Source organism: Apis florea, unplaced genomic scaffold, assembly GCF_048593485.1.
Source record: "Apis florea isolate Af1SG1 unplaced genomic scaffold, ASM4859348v1 contig_3170_pilon, whole genome shotgun sequence".
Classification (NCBI taxonomy): Eukaryota; Metazoa; Arthropoda; class Insecta; order Hymenoptera; family Apidae; genus Apis; species Apis florea.
The window spans coordinates 520665-542191 of NW_028256714.1; the positions used below are offsets into that span (position 1 = coordinate 520665).

General features: G+C 36.5%; 1 protein-coding gene and 1 long non-coding RNA gene across 5 annotated transcripts in view; one reads left to right on the forward strand and one right to left on the reverse strand.

Annotated features, from left to right (window-relative positions):
• LOC105735215 (uncharacterized) overlaps positions 1-949 on the reverse strand; it is a 29643-nt gene extending 28694 nt beyond the window's left edge. The window contains exon 1 of the long non-coding RNA XR_015292524.1: positions 803-949. This is a non-coding gene — a long non-coding RNA (uncharacterized LOC105735215). The remainder of the gene's footprint in view (positions 1-802) is intronic.
• wwk (anoctamin 8 white walker) lies at positions 4-19740 on the forward strand. 4 transcript variants are annotated; one of them, XM_003693002.4, is made up of 16 exons: positions 4-196; positions 7387-7472; positions 11289-11449; positions 11521-11797; positions 11948-12136; positions 12243-12428; positions 12588-12740; positions 13449-13584; positions 14296-14351; positions 15100-15174; positions 15530-15838; positions 16982-17179; positions 17326-17617; positions 18197-18508; positions 18649-18913; positions 19005-19740. In XM_003693002.4, the coding sequence occupies exons 1-16, from the start codon at positions 4-6 to the stop codon at positions 19480-19482; spliced, it is 3366 nt and encodes a 1121-aa protein (XP_003693050.1). In that variant the 3' UTR covers positions 19483-19740. The 4 variants fall into 4 exon arrangements, with proteins under 4 accessions (XP_003693050.1, XP_086766057.1, XP_086766058.1 ...); XM_086909931.1 differs by having other exon boundaries at positions 18218-18508; XM_086909932.1 differs by having other exon boundaries at positions 18221-18508.
• The last annotated feature ends 1787 nt before the right edge of the window (positions 19741-21527 follow it).

Genomic DNA, 21527 nt, shown 5'->3' on the forward strand with positions numbered 1-21527 from the left:
ACTATGCCAGGCGGCGAGGGGTCCCCGATCAATCTCCTCGACCACCGTGCATCGACCACCTCCGGCGAGTGCGCGAACAGTGACGAAGATGAGAGGACGACGGACAACGTTTCCAGCACGATGACGACCGTCCTCGCGGGCGACGGTCTTAGACGGAGGAAGGTCATACATGCGGCCAAAGAAACTTTCGACAAGGGTAAGTCTACAATCCTTTCTTCTCTACGAAGTCATTTCAAAATTCGAATATCATTTTCCCATTCTATTTTCACTTTTCATCGAATAGAGATGATATGGTAGAATTTTAGCGTAACGTTAATAATATATTTATATAAACATCAATGGTCAGCTACGGTTAGTTGGTTTATATTTTCAGTGATAAACACAAATGTAACGAATCGAATAACCAGTAAAATCATATTACTTTAATTCGTTCGTATCATTCAACGACATCTATACACAAGACGTATCGATACACTGACCGTTATTCTTTTCCCTTACGAATGTACGTTTCAGTCAGAAAACATAAGAAAGTGTATTCGCTGTCCGCAGTGCGCGCAGCCACGGATGCTGTGTCGGTAGCGTTAGTGCGCGCGTCTCAACGCCGTTGTGAATACGTGAATATATATATATATATATATACATATACATATATATATATATGTGTGTGAAATAGATGGTTTAAGCGGTTGTATGTTGGAAGGTCGTTACGAAAACTCGTGCAATATCCTAACAAGCAAGGTGTGTTTCAAATCATCGTCAATGATCTTTGCGGTTGCTTATTTTCATCTAGAGATCGATTCACCGTCCGAAAATGGTTCGTACACACGCCCACTCGTTCGTCCCCTTCTTCTTTACCCGCGAACTCCCCCTAAATCCAGCTTATCCCCCATTTCCACTTGCACCCGGTTCGACTTGGATGCGTACGCATATCTTGGTTCGCGGTTCTTTCGCAACTGCGTTCTGAGCGTTGTGTTCTATGCCAATCGGCCCTCCTCGTGTCGACGCTTCGTGATTTCTGTCGTTTAGAACGGAGTGGGGGCTTGTAATCGCGTGTAGTCCATACGAGAGCGCATTGTCGCCTAAAGGTATTGCATTTTCGAGCAAATTTCAGCGATACCAATGTGGTTTCGATGGAATCCAGAGTTGCATGTCGTGTTCATTCTAGTGCTCGACAATGGTCGAGTTTCTTCACCCTTTGACCGACGAGATACGATCGGTCATGGCTTGACCTTTAATACATAAAAAATTCGCTTTATATGAAGATTAATTATCATACTTTTTCCTTTTTTTTTTATTGCTAGAAATATCAAGTTGTCAAATTGTGAAAATGATTTTAACAATATTTTTAAAAAAAAAAATTACATTCGTAATATTTCGAAAATCTTAATCGAATCGATAAATTTCAGAATAAAAAAAAAAAAAAACATAGATTTTCAATCCTTGTAATTCTTGGCAAGATAATTTTTAATTTTCGCTTCAATAGAACTAATTAACGAGCATTATTAAAGATTAATTAGAATTAGAGCATGCCATGGAAATGTATATCTGCACAATTACTTTAATTCTCTAATTATGAATCGCGTGGAAGCAAGTAATTTTATAAATTTTATAAATTTTATAAATAACCACAAAAGACCTCGTTCGATCATGATAATCGTGCATTTCCGTTTATGATCGCGCTCTCGATACTAGTAATCCGACGAACACAATTTTATACTGCACCGATAATCTCCACGAACGAATCTATGTTTGATTCTAGCTGATGCTCGACTATCTCGCGCCACAATACGGCCATACTATTATTATTGCAATATGGTATTGTATACATTGAAGAGACAGCTAGTTGTCCGCTAAATGGAATTATGTGAGAAATATGATTTAATAGGATTTATTCGAATAACATGGTTGTTCCAAATTCTCATAATTCTTTGTTCTAATAAAATCATTTATAATCCATATTAATCGTCGAGGTTAAAATTCTATTGTTATTGTGTTATTATATTTTTGAAGAAGATAAAATTTCAAGTTGACATAACGTGAATATGATTTTTTTTGAATAAAACCGGAGATTTTTTTCAATTTTATATCAGTTTCAGCGACAATGTGTAGTCTTTTAAGGGAACTATGCTTTTCAGGGACATCCATATACATATGTACAGGTTTCATTGAAATATTGGTGTGAATAGTGTCTGTATACATACTTGAGCGTGACGTAAAAGGGTGCTTTATCCCCTCCATTACCTGCCAAAATAAGGTGTATAGTTCAGAAATGACTCACATCGACTATAAATGAAATGAAGCATTTTTAAAAACGCTTCGGTGATTTTCTGCGTTCTTCAATTATCAATAAATTATTGCTTCGGCGTTAAATATCCTTTAAATTCCGTGCATTTGTTCTTTTTTTTTTCTATCTCTTTTTAAACATTTCGATCTCTTTGAAATAATAAAATACTTCAATATTTTGTATCATTTAACATTCCTTTTATCTAAATGAAAAGATATAACAGTATGAGAATAAGATAAAAATAAACATTCCATTGGAGAATCAAGATATGTATAAATATTTTTTCTAACCACATATAATTGACGACATATTTAAATTTTAAAATTATTCTTCTATTTTAAAGCGGAAGCTTATGTTTTTCTTTGTACTCTTGATATACATTTTTTTCTCTTTAGTATACTTTGTAAACGGAACAAATGTTTTGCATGGAAAAGGGAATCATTATACATTCTATAGGATAAAATAGTAATCGCATAAAATCGAGCTTTTGAGTTATTTTTATTTTTCTTACCCGTAAATAATAGTAGTTTTAAATAAAATTATTTAATTGCATTTAAACAAATTACACTTTCCCTTTTTTCTTTCAATACCTTTCGAGCGGAATACTCATTATTATTATTATTAAAAAGGAAGAATTAAGAAATTCTATTATGCAGAATTCTCTCTAAATAAAATTAACGTAAGTTAATTAATAGAAATCGAGGTGGACAGAATAGGATATTTAAGGGATACGAAGCCATACGGGAAAAGACACGTACGTACGCTGTTCGAGGAGCACGTGCCGTTGATACTTTTGTTCGAAACGCAAAGAAACGAGATGATCGATAAGGCAACCGTAAAGTATTACACGCTTTCCATCGATCTGTCATAAAAGACACGTAATGCAATGTATCAAATTTCGTAACTAATGAAATATATGACGTTTATAAAATTCTCTCTAAATATATTACGATCGAAGTGAATTTCACGATAAATATTTATAATTATAGAATATATTTCACATCAAGTTGAAGCAAAATTATCATCACTTACAAAAAAATGTTTCAAAGCATTTGATTGCTATTGTAATAAATACGATTTTGTATGACATTTTTTTGTATCAATAAAAATTGCAAATTTTCAAATCAGGTATATCATTTGTTGTACAATAGCAAATACATAATATCACGCAACATTTGGTCGATTTAATAGACTAGAATTACGGAAAAATTGTAGCATGTACGAGGTTCTGTTTGTTGGCTTTTCGAGAGTTTCATCTTTATTCATTTATTAAATTTATGCACAATTACAAGCGTTGAGATGACACGATCTTGTGCCGAAATTCAACACAGCATACGGATTAATTCTAGCGATACGCTAATATGTACGCGTGTAATTCAATATTTTAATTACGTTCGTTTATGGCGAATGAGGGAAACATTCGAACGTAATCTCTGCTTCTTATAATCGTGTATTTAGTAAGTGGGTCGAGTGTGTGTAATAAAGTGTTTGATACTCATCAAAGTTTTCTTCGACACGTGAACACACCATTAACACATTTCGCACCGTTTCTGCCAAGTCTTATCAAATTCTTTCTATTTCTTCTATATTTACAATTTTAAATTTCATTCCGCAATTTTTGCGATTAAAAAGTTGTGCGAAAAAAATATTACAAACGCAACTTTGTAAGTATGAATTTGTAAAGATCAGATTAAAGCGATAATAATACGTTATTACGAGATGAATTTTGTTCGGCATTCAGAAGAAACAAACATATTTAATAAAGAATCATCTTCGCACAATTGGTGTAACGAAATGTGTTAGCGGATACGTGTATATTGTTCTGTATTTTCGAAGGGCAAAAGAGAGGGACTACTTTCTCGCCACCTATCGGAAATTCGATGACCTACTGTATGTGTATACATTGATCAATGTAATCTAATAATTTCGATAATTTCTGATTATGATTATGCGCTAATGAAACAGCATTTTCACTCTTCCATGTAAATAACTATATCGTTTTCATTTCAACGGGGTTATATTAATCCAACGTTTCCCTAGTTACGATTTTTCTTACGGTCAATTTTCAGGTTTGTCCGGTATTGATTTTATCGAGAGCGTCAGTATTTCTTTCCAAAGATTTCAGAAAAGATGTTCTTGAAAGAATAGAAAAGTCTTAATTGAGCACAAGTCTGGCGGAAGAAACAGGGGCAATCGAGTTAGGAGATTAAATTCAGCCTGTAGCGACATTACATCGGAAGTCTGTCGTTAAAAACAATTTTCCTCGAATAACTGGAAATCTTAAATGAAATAACTTTATTAATAAGAATATTTTATTTCTTTTTATTCTTTTTATTCCAAGCACAAATATTGTAAACATGAAAGGAAGAACACGAAAGAATTGAAAATTAAAAAATATGACAGAGATTAAAGTTAAAAGTATTTTTAACTGATCGTAATAAATTTTTAATTGTAATTAAGTAAAGTTGTTAAATCATTAAGTCAATTTGTATATCACGTTAAAAAAAGAGAGTTTCGATTCGATTCAAAATTAACGTCACAGACGTTGTTCTAACATGTTTCATCCGAGGAACGAAACAATAAAACAATAAAGATCGAATTCCCCAGATCGAAATCCCTCTCTTTCATTCTTGTGAGCTCGAGTATAACACTGTGAAGAGTGAGTGGAATGTTAAAAGAGGATAAAGGAAAACTCTTCGTGATCGCGTGGTGTAAACGTACAAAATGATGTTCAACCGAACGAAATAAAGTGAATTATTAAGCAAGCTTCGCTCGTTCGGAAAATACAGTTTTCCATGGGGATGAGTGATAAATGTGGAATCTCCAATCGAAGCATGGAGCGCAGTAGATGGGGCAAAACTCGATGGGAAACTTTATAGAGTCTAATTTCGTTCTTTTTTTTTTTTTTTATTTTTTATTAAATTATTAAATAATGTAATACATAATGGGTAAAGCATAACTTTGTGTCATCAACACCAAGTCAACCCTGTACACCCACGTTACTTATAGGTCACATTTACAATGATGTTATTCATGCGTATGGAAACCTTTCATGCGTTTCACGCGACACCTCGTTCTCCTGGAACCGTATAAACATCGAATATAGATTATTTCTGACGTAAAATCGATATCTGGGCCATCAATGTCTTTTCTTTATCTTTCCATTCAAACAGCCACTCGTGAAATAATAATTGCTCGTACTTGAGATTCAATGTGATGGAAAGATGGTAAAGAAAGAGGATAGTTAATATAGGTCGATATTTAATATTACGATATTACGAAATTTTCAATCGTGTGTAATACATGGATCAAGATACGAAACGCGTTTACAGAGAACAAGAATTTATCTTAAGGCTCGAAAAATTAAAATTAGGAAAAACTTTTTCTAAATTCTAAAATTGCTACGAGTTATAAAATGCGTTACAAATGTGAAAATATCACATTTTCAAATGAAATTTTATTTTATCGCAATAGATTGTTAATTTTTGCATCCAATGAAGCAACAAATATCACGATGGCCACGATCCAATTGCCCGATTCGTAACCGTTGACCAGAAAATTACCAACCGCAAAGTAGCGGTAAAACTTTCTTTATTGCCGTCCTAGCCGCGAGGAAGCTTGCTGCTCGCCTTATTAATATTTCGCGTCCTTGAAAATATTTCGGCAGAAAAAGGGAAGAGCGTGGTTATATGAACGTGAATATCATCTCGCTTCGAGCCATAAATCTTTCACATTTTTGTCAGTTGATCCCTCTCATTGTCTGATATCCTTCTGTATTGTTCGAGGATTTACCCCCTATGCATCTATATTCTCATTTGCTAACAATAACGTGTATATTAATATATGTATATCGATTAAAAAAAAATGATGGATTTCTTTCTTAATAAAGAAAATTATTTATTATTCTAATTGGGGGAAAAAAATTTGAACAACAACACATTCGTACAACAATGAAATTCGGATAAAATTTTTATTTAGAAAAAAAAAAATACTAATAAATTCACTCCTCGTCATGGTTCAAAATTCGAAAATTTCAAAAGAGCAAACTTTAATCAACTGGACAATGAGATTTTTCGTTTCATAAAAAAATGGGAGTAACATTTTTACATTTAAGAAGGAAGGCTTTCGAGACGAAGAAAGCCTTCATTAATGGCGCTGTAATACAATGATAGGACTAAATTTAATTTATCACAGTACAAAGAAAGTTCGTTAAGATATACTCTACGTGGCCGTATAACTTTTCCTCTCTCTCTCTCTCTCTCTCTCTCTCTCTCTCTCTCTCTCTCTCTCTCTCTCTCTCTCTCTCTCTCTCTCTCTCTCTCTCTCTCTCTCTCTCTCTCTCACTTTTTTTTTCCTCTCCGATGTTCAACCACGATTTTAAACGTCCTTCGGCATAACGATCCTTGCCAGTCGAAGAAACGAGTGACTCGGAATTAGAATAAGAATTTATCATTGTTCGAGTTGCATCTCGAATGTTTCATTAATGATCATCGTTATGTTTTCCAACACAACTTGCCTCCCTCGGATTCGTTAAAAATTCTCGATCCTTCGCTTTGATGCACAACGATTCTTTTCCCTGGTTTTCTCCTTCGAATTAATCCATCCGTGTAATACTAGTCTAAAAACGAAAAAAAAAAAAAAGAAGAAGAAGAAGAAGAATGAAATAGAGTATAATAACAGACATTATGAGATCAAGATAATCTCACCTTATTATTCGCGTCCAAGACCACCTGATTTTTTTCCTTCTTTTTCCCCGCCCAATTTCAATCGCAATTTTCAAAAATTCCATCTATTTATTTATGCACGATTTAATCGAAGAAAATGGTTAGGCTAACGGCGAATTAGAGCGCGGAATTCCCCCCTCCGCTCTCGTTATATGGATCGTCGCGTTCCCATCAATTACGCGAGCTATTAAACCCCGCAATTTGGCGTTTTATCAAGGAAACCGCGTTCTCGCTTCATCACGTCCTCAACGGAAAATTGATCCTTGGAGAAAAATAATACAGCGCTAACGACGTGTCTCGTTACCGGGCCTCCAGCCTCGATCGATATTTAACAACAACAACAACAACAACACGTCCATTCTCTTTCTCTCCTTGCAGCGTCTCGTCTCCTCAGACGGAAGATACCATGCACAGGCCACCTGATGACCCCCCGCCGCCTATGGATACAAAAGGTTCCAACTCAGGTATGTTTTTCAACGATCTCGTTCCATTCTATATTTCTTTTTCTCTGGCGTTCTATTATTATTAACGCGTTAATAATCTTTTACAACACCAATTGATGGAAGAAGGTTAATAAAGTTTCGACTTCGCGGATTAAGTAACAATGTAAAAGTAATTCGTTTTACGGAGATATATACAAATATATAAATTTAGAAAGAAAGGTACAATAAACGGTTTGATTAATTTTTTCAATCGCGAACGACACGAGAAAGAAAAAGAATTTTAAATCGAAATTCCCGATTACACGTGACCGACCAATTACTCGACCATTGTCACGGTTGAATTATCCATGACGAGGCAAAGAAGAAGGCTGTGTGGATACAAAAACACGGTCGGTTCTATGCCGCGGATCCTTATATGCATCTGAACGGCTTGTCTATTTTCACCCAATTCAAATGGACAGAAATCGGGCGATAAGTATACGTCAAATTTGCAAATTTTGTATCCACGTTTTATATATTCTTACGTTATTTATACACGCCCTACTTGCGATTTTTCCTCGTAATTGCGGTTTCATGGAAACAGAACTTATTGATTTTATTATCGTTATTATTGATCAAACGATTACGTACGTAAGGAGGCTCGTCTTGTTTAGATATGGAAAAGCCTTGTTCGGATTAATCTGGTTAAAGGTGCTTGAACCGATATTTCATATTATGCTATATTCTTATTAAGTAACATTTCGAATATCGAAATTGACACGTGTCGTAATATATTTCCATATTTTTATACCGTGTTGTTGCGCTCCTTTATCTCGTATTTTTATTTCTTCCTCCTATTTCCATACGATTTTTTCCCTTCGAATGTCCGGGCATTATTACGACGAAGCTATGCTAATGCCGCTCTGAAAGTGCAACATCTTCGAAAGAAGTAATACCAGCAAAGAAGTTTCGAGACAAACAAATCTCTGGCAAATAAACTGATCGAATAAACTTACTTGATATTTCAAGCTGTTTGCAAGAATGGAAAGTCGTAACGAGACGGTTGGCTTCCCACTTAACCGATACCTTGTTCTACACGTGTGTTATGTCGAGACGATCCTCCCATCCTTTTTCCTGTCATTAAGTTAGAACTGTTCTTTTATTTTCTCAATAAAAAGCGTGGGGGAAATATTTTTTAAGCAATAGAGATATAAATTAAAATTTAGTAAGCTTGGGGAGGGAAAAGACAGGTGAAACTTGCATTATCCCTCGTTCTTACGAATAATTCATCGAGACGAAGACAAAGGTGGATCGATAAAGGGTAGAAATGCGTTGTATAAATACAATTACTTTTTTTCTTCGTGTTTGTTTAACAATTGAAGTAATTTGATAAAATTGATTTTGTAAAAAAATTTGAATACGCATTTTGGTTTTTTAAGGAGAGGTTAAAAGGTCGTCTTGTGAAAATATAAATTTCGCAATGTAACAGCATTACATTGGATCCAACCAATATATCCACAATCTCTCAGTTTCATTTCTCTCCTCTCTTGTCACTTTGAATTCGCACGCTGCTCGCCGAAAGCGAGTTTAATTATAAGGTGACCTTTTAAATGGCGCCTTTTTATTTCGCGACGATAATAATTCCAACGATAAAATATCCTACGATTCATTCACGTGCAATTTCTGTTCTTTCTCGTCTTGTACGCCACGTTTTTATCATTATAGTTAAAAAAAAAGAAAAATTGGAAAATGAAATGAGAAGCTTCTTGAAAAAAGGAAAAAATGGCGATAATGGTAATCGATATAACGCGTGTTCATTATTCTCTTGTCTTTCTTTTTTTTTTTTCCTCCTCTTTCTTGCAAAGTCTTTTTAAATATATCGTATTAACATGTTAAAAATATTGGAAAATAAGAATTTTTCTTACGAACAGATTGTGATTTTTATGAACATAACATCGATAATGACAGTAGAGATAAATTTTGGTGCTCTCAGTCGAGCGTCCCATTAGAATATCTTTTTAAATATATTAATATGGTATCGACATATTGAATATTATATTGGAAAATTGGAGGAAGAATTTTTTTGTGAACAGATAGTAACTAGATATCGACAATGAGATAATAAAGATGAATTTCATCGGTGCCATTAGAATATCTTTTTAAGTATATCAGTGCGATATGAACGCATGAAATGTTATAAATATTGGAAAAAGAATTTTTTTGTGAACAAATAACAGGTAATCAGAAATCGATAGTAGTAGTGAAATTCAATACTATTAGTCAGGCATGCCATTAAGATATCTATCTCCAAGTATATCTCAATGTAGTATTAAATTATGTTAAATATTATACTACTATTATTATACTTAATAATTTTTTTACGAACAAGTAGTTTTTATCAACAAAATATTATAAATAATTTTTTTACGAACAAGTAGTGCATAAGAGATATTGGCCAGGCATATTGCCATTAGGATATAATTTTAAGTGTATCAATATGATGTAATCGTATTAAATATCATAAATATTGGAAAATACTGGGAAAAGAATTTTCTTTATGAACAGGTAGCGCATAACAGGTATCGGTAGTGGTAGTAGAGGCGAATTTCGTCAGTGCTGTTAGGTCAGGCGTGCCATCAGGATGTCTTCGCGCGCGAATTGGCAATATCCAGCAATCTGAAGTCGTTTGGAAAACAGCCAGTGCCAGCAACTTTGCTCCTTGTGCCAGAATATCGCCTTATCGTATACGGGGCCTCCGATCCCGTAGGGAAATAAGAGTCTAGCACATCCAACGATAAATGCAAAATAACGTTAATAACATTTTAATGCCTGTAATTAGCCCGCGTAATCTCTTATAAAGAACTTTTGCAATTCTACATTACATATATATATATATATATATAGACTAAATACTAATAATATTCAAAAAAAAAAAGAATTCGAGGAACTAGAGATAGAAATTTATACAAATTTATACAAAGATTGATGGATGATGATCGATTGATTGGTCAAGCAGGAATAACAACATTTTGATACCTGTAATTTCTTTTATAAAGAACTTTTGCAATTCTACCCTACGTATACAGACTAATAATACTAATAATATTCAAAAAAAAAAAGAATTCGAGGAACTAGAGATAGAAATTTATACAAATTTATACAAAGATTGATGAATGATGATCGATTGATTGGTCAAGCACGAATAGAGAAGTAAGAGTCTAGCACATCCAACGATAAATGCAAAATAACGTTAACAACATTTTAATGCCTGTAATTTCTCTTATAAAGAACTTTTGCAATTCTACCCTACGTATATAGACTAAATACTAATAATATTCAAAAAAAAAAAGATTGGTGGATGATGATCGATTGATTGGTCAAGCACGAATAGAGAAATAAGAGTCTAGCACATCCAACGATAAATGCAAAATAACGTTAACAACATTTTAATGCCTGTAATTTCTCTTATAAAGAACTTTTGCAATTCTACCCTACGTATATAGATTAATAATACTAATAATATTCAAAAAAAAAAGAATTCGAGGAACTAGAGATAGAAATTTATACAAATTTATACAAAGATTGATGAATGATGATCGATTGATTGGTCAAGCACGAATAGAGAAGTAAGAGTCTAGCACATCCAACGATAAATGCAAAATAACGTTAACAACATTTTAATGCCTGTAATTTCTCTTATAAAGAACTTTTGCAATTCTACCCTACGTATATAGACTAATAATATCCAAAAAAAAGAAAAAAAAAAAATTCGAGGAATTAGAGATGGAAATGCGAACAAATTTACAAAAAAAAGATCGGTGGATGATGATCGAGTGAAAGACGAGTGATTATCCGCAGGAATGTGACGTCGTGGTGATGTTCCCAAGTGGAACGAGCGACGAAACCCTGATGTGGCTGCTAGGTCGACTTCGTGCCGGAACTCCAGGCCTGGTGGTGCACGTGCGGCATCACGCCTCGTCTGACAGTTACGGCTTTTACTTAACAGCTCCCTTTAGCGTGTAAGTAACCTTCGTAAAAAAATCTTGCGACCATCCACGAGTGGGTTCACGAGTGTACCGATAACCGACAGATTATTGAAAGCTGCCGAAGAGGTGCATTTACCAAAGACCCTGCGACAAGAGTTTGGGGGAGGATTGAAGGAATTCGTAGGCTCGGAATCGAGCTGTTTCGAAGGTAGCGACGACGAGGCACGATTCTTCACCACCCAGGAGAGGCAATCCCTCGTTCTCCATCTGCTTCACACGCTCAGAGCGGGCCCGCAGGATCTTCACAGTTTACCCGGGCTTAAAATGGTCGAAGGCCAAGCAATTATTCCAAAGTGCATTTCTGCTGGGATCATATCTCAGGTTGGTCTGAAAACACGCTGTGGAAGATTCGTATAGATAGTGGGTAAAATTTTGTTAGTTAAAGTTGCTTGCTAAAGATAATTTATTTATTATTTAAAAGAGGTAGGAATAAACGTTTCGAATCGAATCTTTTTCGAATATTCCAACCAGGTTTTCCCTCTTCACGAATTGCCCGCATTGGAAAAACTACAACGGACGTGGGTCCGCGCGTTTCTTAGTCCCCAACCCCTGGACGATATTTGTAAATATTTCGGAGTCAAGATTACCATGTACTTCGCGTGGCTCGGTCATTACACCACCGCCCTGATTGTTCCAGCTGCAGTGGGTGCCATATATTGGGTAAAGAAAAATTGTGCCGATCTTTCAATTACGGAAAAGAAAAAAATAAATTAGTATTATTCGTTCGAGTAGTTTTTTACTCGATATTTCGATGTCTCCTCGACAGATCGGCATCATCGGCAGGAATCAAGCGGTCGAAGACGTAGCCTACGTACTTTTCTCGGTGTTCAACGTAATCTGGGCCACCGTTTATTTGGAAACGTGGAAAAGAAGGGGCGCCGAATTGGCCTACAGGTGGGGCACTTTGGATCAAAGAGACGACCTACTTGTCGAGCCCAGGCCTTTATTCACGGTAAGCTTCCGGGCTAAGCGCATCAACGTCTACACACCTATCGTCATCTTTCTGCGCCTCGAATCCAAGTTTCGTCGAATTTAATTCCAATGCTTTTTATATTTCTCGTTTACTTTTTTCTCTCTCTCTTTCCCCCTCTCGCTTGAAATTTATATACAGGGCACGTTGGAAACTTCACCTGTGACTGGAAGACTGGAACCAACTTATCCCAGATGGAAGAGAAACATGTTCCGCTACTTCGTCAGCGTTCCTATTATCGCCGCGTGTTTGTTCTTCGTCTTCATCGTGATGATACTCAGCTTCCAAATACAGGTTCGTCATATTTTTTCGATAAAACTTGCTTTATTTTTTCATTTTCAAATTCGTAAAAACTTTTTTTTGATAATCTTGACGAATTTGGCGCAAACATGTATGCGCTTGCAAAACTTTTCTCTTTTACGAATTAAAAATTAGTTATTTCGAAGTCGGGAGTATATTTTCGATCGACGACAAAATTCGATTAGAAAAGAAAAGGGAAAAAATTAGATTGTTCGAATTATCATCGATGATTTTTATGATATTTTTTTTATAAAATCCACTTTTCTAAAACGAAATAGATAATTTTATCAAGAAGCGACCCGATATCCTACAACAGACATAGAATACGATCTTGCGCTAAAGTGGCGAGGAGTCCATTACTGTCCTCTTACCAGAAGATGCCTTCTAAAGAAATCCCTGTCGCTTTCCACGTGTCACGTGTCCTCTCGAGTCCACGCGATTTTTGGCAATGGATTCTTCGCACTTAAAATTATATATATATATATATATTATTCTATCGAACCTAAACCTCGATAACGCATCTATGGTAATATAATACTCTTGGAAATGGATCGACACGATACGTCGATGCACAGAGAAGAGTAGAGAAGAGTACTTCGGCGAGGAGTTGACGTTAACCGCGATCGATTTTCTTATAGAATTTCGTTTCCTTTTTTTTTTCTTTTTTTAGCGTCATAGTTTATATATTGTTCCATCTTGCAGGATTGGTGGGACGCTCGTCTTGAGTCGAGGGGATACGGATTCTGGTTGAGCTACGTGCCAAAAGTTTTGCTGGCGGTGGTAATAGCATTAATGGACGAGGCTTACTTCAAAGTCGCCGTATGGTTGAACGATATGGGTACGTAGATGATATAACCATCCCTGCAAAGAAGAACGATTATTATTGTACATTATTTTGGTTTCCCATAGTCTATATCTCTATGCTCTGTCACTCTTTTTTTCTCTCAACACGATCGATCGTCCCCGTGCGAAACTTGATACGAACGGAGAGAGAACGAACATTTTCTACGAGACTCTTGCGCATCGAATTTGTTGTTATTTTCACGAGACACTCTGCACGTCTAGTTCTTTCTTTATTTTCTCTCTCTCTCTCTCTCTCTCTTCTCTTTCTCTCAAGAGCCTATAGCATATATACATATACTTTTTTTTCGAATCTTTTCACGGCTTAGCTTCTACTAGAGAATTGAATTCAGAAGTATGTATCCATATCCCTTGATTAACATACGTGACTTGAACGGATATTATATTAAACAAGCGAATGTTTCTTTTCTGTTATTTTTCACTTCTCTCGTAAGAACGAGTAATATATATATATATATCGTAAAAAGTAAGAGGTTATATTACATATATTAGATCCTGTTACTTCTTCCGTTCCTATATACTTTCCTGTTTCTATTATTCCATTATACTATTTCGTTTCTTTTCCTTTCTTTCTTTCTTTCTTTCTTTTAATTCTCTATATTTATTTTTTTTTTCCATTTTGTTTACATACTGGAGAGCAGTCATGTTACAGTAGATAGTATTTGTGATTTTTGTGTGTTGGACGCAGAAAACTATCGGCTAGACACCGAGTACGAGAATCATCTAATCTACAAGGTGGCACTGGTAATAAAGAAGAAACTCTCCGTTTTTTCAACGATTTTAGAATTTATATTTGTGTGTTGTAATAGTTGTATTCTTTCGTGTCCTCCTCTAACCGAGTCGTAGAATTTACCTTTTTATTTTTTCACATTTCTTTTTTTTTTTTTTTTTTCTCTCAAAAGTTCAACGTTCACGCGATTAATATATTGGCATCGCTTCCAAGCCATGTCGTTTTTAAACTGAACTTCGTTTCCAAAAGCGTATCGTTCGATAATTTCGAATAATTCTCCATATCTGATCGCGAAAGCATGCATTTCATCTTCATGCTCATTCAACAACGAGAAGAAGGAAAAAAGAAAAAAATAAACAATCTGGATCATATCTTATTTGTTCAAATTCTCGCGTGATAAAACGTTTTCTTTCTTTCTTTTTCTTTTTTTAAATACATTTAGAGGTGGACTTTATTGATTTTATCGTTATAAATATTTGATAAATAAGTGCTCCTCTGCTTCTTCGTTCAATTACTGATTACTCGAAGAATAATATATAAATCTGCTCTGGCTGTCTCTGTCGCTGCATGAAAATTCAACTCCTCCCCTAGAATTGTATATTCTCTGCTTGCGCTTAATCGAAAGAAACCTATTTCATTGTACGTAGAGAGTATCGTCTAGATTCTTATATATATACGCTTGCGTTTCGTTACGTCTAGTGTATGTTTTAATTTATTATTACAGACAAATAGAAAGTATACAGAAGAGACAATGTATTTCAGTTTCAGTTTGTAAACTCCTTCCTATCGCTATTTTACATCGCCTTCTACCTACAGGATCAAGAAAGGCTCAAAGAGGTAAGGATCCCTTTCCTCCTTTTCTTTCTAAATATATATTCTTTCTTCTTCGAGAATGAATCCGAATAGACGAACTTCTTAGGTTGAACTTAGACGTTCCTTTTTTTTTAATCGTCTATATCCTTGTTCGACTCTTCTCTTTGTAATTTAGTATTTAGACACGTTTGTTAGACACGTTGTTGTTGTTTCTCGACACGGAACGAAAAAGAAACGAAACAAAGAAAACAAAAGAAAAAAAATCACAGAGTTATCCTAAACTCGGATACCGTTCCTTCAAAACTGAATTATTGATAAAGTAAAATTTAAAAATATTCGAGGAATATTATCGCAACGAGGGATGTTTTTATGATTGCAGCAATTGGCAGCACTGTTGATCGCTCGCCAAGTGATCGGCAATCTGAAAGAATCGGCTGTCCCGTATCTGATCGAGCAGTTGCGATTGGCGCGGCTCAGCTTCGAGCTTTTCGGCGCGCTGAGCCCGAGCGAGGCCAGGCCACCGCCTGGCGAGGAAAGCGAGGAGAGTCAGAGGGAAGTGGAGGGGGAACGCTCCTCGGACGGGGGGAAGTCGAAGCAACCGAGAAACGTTAGCCAGGCCGAATTGGAGAGTTCCCTCTACAGAGTAGGGCATCCCACTAATTCTCTACTTAGTGACGTTACGTTCAAGGTTTGGTCTAGATTTAGCTAATTTTTTTCATTTTCGATGCACTCACGCAGTCGCGCACTGAACCTGAACCGCGTTGACGTTTTTTTCATTATCAAATCGATGAACCAGAGAGGGTATAACGATGAAAAATTTTTAAAATCCTCGAACGGGCGAGAATGGAAGCAAATTGATTATTTAATTCTTATTATTATTGGATTTGGAAAAAGATAAGTGGGAAATCGGCAAGGTGGGCAGGTTCTTTCATTCATTCCACTCATATAATTCTACATCCTCCTCCCCTTTTATGATATAGTATATTTTTTAACGATCCTTGGCTTGCGTATATAGGTATATATAGGTATATATATATATATATATTTTTTCCGATTAGTTTTATTTTATGAAGTATATCCGTTTTCGAAAGTGAATCCGTAGAGGAAGAAGGTGATAGTATATGCGCGCGGGAGGTGGAGCTAATGAATGTTGTCCTGTGTTCTCTGATCGGTTCTTTTTCCAGAATTTTAATGATTTTTTCCCCGTTTCCTACCGATTCTGTCGACGACGCACAGGTATCGAGCAAAAAGGTAATGTCACCTGATCATCCTATCGTTAAGCATTCGTTCACCCTATCGATTGCCCGAAACGGGAGGAATAAATATTAGAAAACGGAGCTTAGATCGAAATTATATCTCTGAATTTATTGTTGTAAAAAAGGTGGGTGATCGATAGGGTGAATCGAAGGTATCACACAGCTTGTCACGCTAAACGCCATGTTAAGCGCTGGCTTCTTATTTTTCGTTTGAGAGCATAGTATAACGATAAACCCTTGCACTACCTGTATACTCTTCTTCACTTTGTAATATTATTATTATTATTATTATGATAATTCTTCCCTTAAATTATAGTTCTTCCCTTAGATAAGATTGTAGGTTTATTATTAATAAACGGATACAAAGAGACACGGTCAAACGTTAGAGTAATTCGTTCAAGATAATAAACCTACATAATACAAGTTACTTGCTTATACTGTCTACACTGTATTTTGAAACTATACACACACACACACACACACGAGAGATGATAATTATAAGAGAGAAAAAGAGATTTTGAGACACGAGTTCACGAGTGATCGATGTAAAAAAAACGTTTCCACGTTTTTTTTAGTACGACGGTGCGTTTTCGGAGCATCTGGAGATGCTGTCACAATTGGGATACGTGTGCCTATTCTCCTCAGCCTTCCCCTTGGCTGCGATGGCTGCACTGCTTGGAAACCTTCTCGAGCTACGAGGCGACGCTTTCAAACTTTGTTTCGTCCTTCAACGACCATTTGGTCGAAGGGTTTCCAACATTGGAACTTGGCAAGTATGTGAATGCATCCTTTAACGATTATTTCGAAAGGAGAAGGATGAAAAAGAATTCTCCTCGAGAATTTTAATATTCGAATTTTTTTTTCTAAAAATAAAAATTAACCCAAGATATTACATTTTTTTTTCTTCTTTTTTTTTCAGAACGCGATGGAGGCTATGGGCTTGGTCGCAATTCTGGTAAATTGCGCTCTGATCGGGTTGAGCGGGCAGGTGCAGCGAATGTTTCCAGAAATGTCGGCCACGCAAACGATTTTATTGATAGTCGCGCTCGAGCACATTATGCTCGGCATACGATTTATCATAATCTGCGCGATCCCGGATATTCCGCATTGGGTGGCCACGGAAATGGCCAAGGTGGAATTTTTGAGGAGAGAAGCGGTCAGGAGACTTTCGTCCACCCCCTCCCCTGAACAGCATCCAGCCACAGTGATAGGTAAGTAAAAACAAGGTTGTATTATACATACATATATATATATATATTTTATATATTAATGCTAATCCGAACAAGCTGCTCGACTTTCGCTCCTCTCGTTGTATTCTTCCTCCCTCATCCGCTTTTCCAGAGAATTCTCCCGCTTATTTGAAACTCGATATTGAAACGAATGTACACACACACACACACACACACGCACACACATATATATATATTCCATGAAAAATGTTGGGCACGAGAATTGAAGAGCTCTAAGGAATTCCAACAACTTTGAGAAAGAAACGAAGAATTTAAGGGGATTGCAGGAGACGTTAGAGGAAGATGTATACAGAATTCGAGGAATTCAAGGTGAAAGAGATCCGTGGAGGTGAAAGAAACTTGAGGAATTCGAGGAAGGAGAAGAAACGAGGTGGAATTTCGAAGGAGCGAAAGTGAAGATTCGCAAAGTTGAAGGAATTCCAAGGGACTCTGTGTGTAATTCTTTCACTTTTGCTCGCGATTCGCCCACTGGTGAAACACGACGACACCCACTCGATCTTTTCCTACCTCCTACCATGTATTAATTTCGCTCGAACTCAGGGAGATTCGTGGTGAGTCCAGCAGACGGTGAGAGCGAAGAGCAACAACTGCTTTCCAATCGTACCGGAGATGCAACGTCCCCCAGCGTTCCGGACACACCGACCCTAGCATCGTCCGCCCAGACACCCAGTAGCCCCCCAACACCTGGCGCAGCATCCGTGCCAAGGATCGCGGAAACGCCTTCTCTGGTCCAGACCCCTGGTAGCGCGAGCAGCAGCGAGTTTGCCACCCATTTCCCAACCGAGAACAGCATGGGCAGCGTTCGTGATATTCACAATTCACCTAGATGCTCTATTCCTGGTGGAGAACGAGGTTCGACTCTGTTTCTTTTTCTTCGTGCTTGCTAGAAAAAGTGTATACAGCGGTATCAATTCATTAAGCTCCTCTTGAGTTAAAAAAAATGCTGGAGATAAATCTTTGGTCAGAGAAGGGTGTGTTTTCTGCACGGGCAGGAAGGCGTTCGAGGGAATGGCTTCAGAACGAGTCGGAGGCGGCGGGTGGAGCCGATCACTACAGCCACCATTTAACGATCGGCCCTCACGGAGGTGTGGACTGGGTTCGAAGATTGGGCCTCGAAGCTGGTGGCCGCAAGTCCAGCGATTCTGAGATCAGCGGTGCAGGCACCGTCGGCACCGGGGACGAGTTAACTCTTCACAGGTCCACCGATTGCATCGTTTCGAAAGAGCTCGCCTCTTCGTCGGATAGCGATCTTCTTAGGTACGAATCGAGCGAAAAACAATAAAGGTGTGAAGTATCTGTATTAATTTATTTAATTATTATTATCATGGTGTTTGGTAAAAAAAAAAAGGTCTGCCCCACCGTGGACGGTGGCTCACAGGAACCAAAAGTTTCGATTCTCACCTGAAAGAGAAAGAGAACGAGAAAAGGCGGAGAGGCAGCAGTATCAGCATCACCAACGAGAGATTCACGATCACAAGCAGCAATTATCTTACTACGCGGAGAAGGAGAAGGATAGCGGCCTTTCAGACTCGAGCAAGACGATCTCTAGCCAAGAAGAGGAGAAGCCGTCGAAGGAGGACAGGGAGGCAAAGAAGACAAGAGTGAAACAGAGTTTGATGAAGAGAGCCAGGTCTGTGGCGATCTTTTCGTTGAAGTTGAAGGAGAGGAGAGCGAGGGAGGCGGAGAAAGCGAAGGAGGCGGAAAGAGAAGCTAGATGGCAGCAGCCGCAGTCGTGCGTCGGTGGCGAACTCTCTTGCATCCCCATAGAGAAGCTTATATCCGTAGACGACATCGCAGCGATGGAATTACGCAGACTTAATCATTAGCCGCTTAAACGTTTCATTTTCGTTTTACACGCTACGCTAGAAACGTTCGTCTGCGCCAGTGATACTCGCTACGGAACAAATGTTGCATAATAATAACAATTTTCCCAGAATCCGTGAGGCCATATCAACAATAATAATGTATCCGAAGGGGAAGGGGAGGGGAAAAAAGGATTCTGCGATTTGTAACTTACGTTGTTATGTAAATATCGAGAGAAGATAAATAGGATAACGCACATAAAAAAGAGGGGGAAAAAAAAAAAAAAAAAAAACTCAGAAGAATTCAAACGAAGAATGCAGAGGGGTGGGGGAGATAAAGATGACACGAAGATTTATTGCTGCAATAACTTTTTTATATTATTTTTTTTTTTATACACATACATATATATATATATATATATACATATATATTTTTTCAAAAATCTTGTTCCTCGGTTTATCTCTTAACGTTAAACGCGAAGCTTAATTGGGATTTTTATTGTTGAACGAAAACTTGCTCAATTTGATGCTATTCCCCGTTTTGATGATGGATCGCTAAAAAAAAATGATGGATTACAATTTTACCCCGGGATGAGAATTCGTATTCGCACATTTTGGCATGCAATTTGCATTTACCGTGACAAAATTTCGAGTGAGTATCATTTGTGCACGTGAAAAATGCGCACCGAACAACTCGTGAGAATTTATAGGAATGTTGAAAAGTCTGAGGCTACTCCAGATCGTTCAGTTTTATCTGGAATCGTGATTTCAAAACGATCGATGATAAAAATGGCGCACAAAGTAAATTGAAAATTTTAGGCAGAGATCTTAGTAGTTGGGAGTTTAGAATATCATTCTTAATGATCACATTTTTGGTAGATTAGTCGATACCTCGACGTTGTAGACTGTGAGTTTTAAAAAAAAAAAAAAAAATACATTTCGTGCCATACTACATACGTAACGATTGTTTTTTTTTTTTTTTGACTTCCTTGTAATTTAAAAAAATTACGAATAATATGAATTTACAAATCTTCAATTTGGATTAACTTTTTCGAAATGAAAATGACACGTGTAAACACGTATAATTTTAATTTTTAGTAAGAATTTATTCAAATTTAAATTATTTTATTAATCTACATTTATTTTCTACATTTTGTATGAAACGGAAAGAAAGACATAGGAAAAGAAGTAAAAAAATATAAAATTAAGTTACAAGGAAGTCAGGTGCGCACGCGTCAAGCATTAAAATTTAATCCTCTTGTTATATACCGATATAATATTGTCTGTATATTGTTAAAAAAAAATATTAAAAAAAGAAACGAGAGAATGTAAAATTTTGTTAAAAAATTCTTTCTTTTTTCGGTGGAATTCTTATAATATAGCTAGTTTCGAACGTTGAATGTGTGTTTCACTTTGAAACAGAAATTTTTTTTTAAAAAAGTGGCATCGAATAAATCGATTAATCGATTATAATATACTGACCGAAAAAAGAAAAAAAATATTACGACGAACATTTGTAAATTATGTGAGCCTGCTGCTAAACGATGGAAACTGTTCGTATATACGATCTGAATACGAAAAGGGATGACAAATGATCCTATTGTTGTTGCTGAAGTATAAGTTGTTACTTAATGTTACTTAGATGTTTATCGGTTAATGAACTTATGCTAAATAGTTCTCTACGATACAACGTACAAATTGCACACAATTCACACGCGCCTACTTTTCCAACAAAATTATTAAACGCAGTTTTCGTTCAACGAAATCATCGTACATCTATAAAACGTAACGATATTTTGTTGTGCCGCTTGATGGAAGCGAAATGGTGAAAAAAATTAAAAAATAAGAAGCCTTAGATGAAAGGAAATTAGCTCGATTGATAAGCGATAAATCGTAGGGACCGTTTTTGTATATAGCGAATCGTTTACGAGCGAATAGTCAAATTTGGTTCCATGGCCTAGTTAACGTCCCCGTCCGTTCGCTGAAGTAGTTCACAGTCCTTTACTTGAGAGGCACTTTTTAAGGAATTTACGTTTGGAATTTTTAATGACCACCATGAGTAATAGATA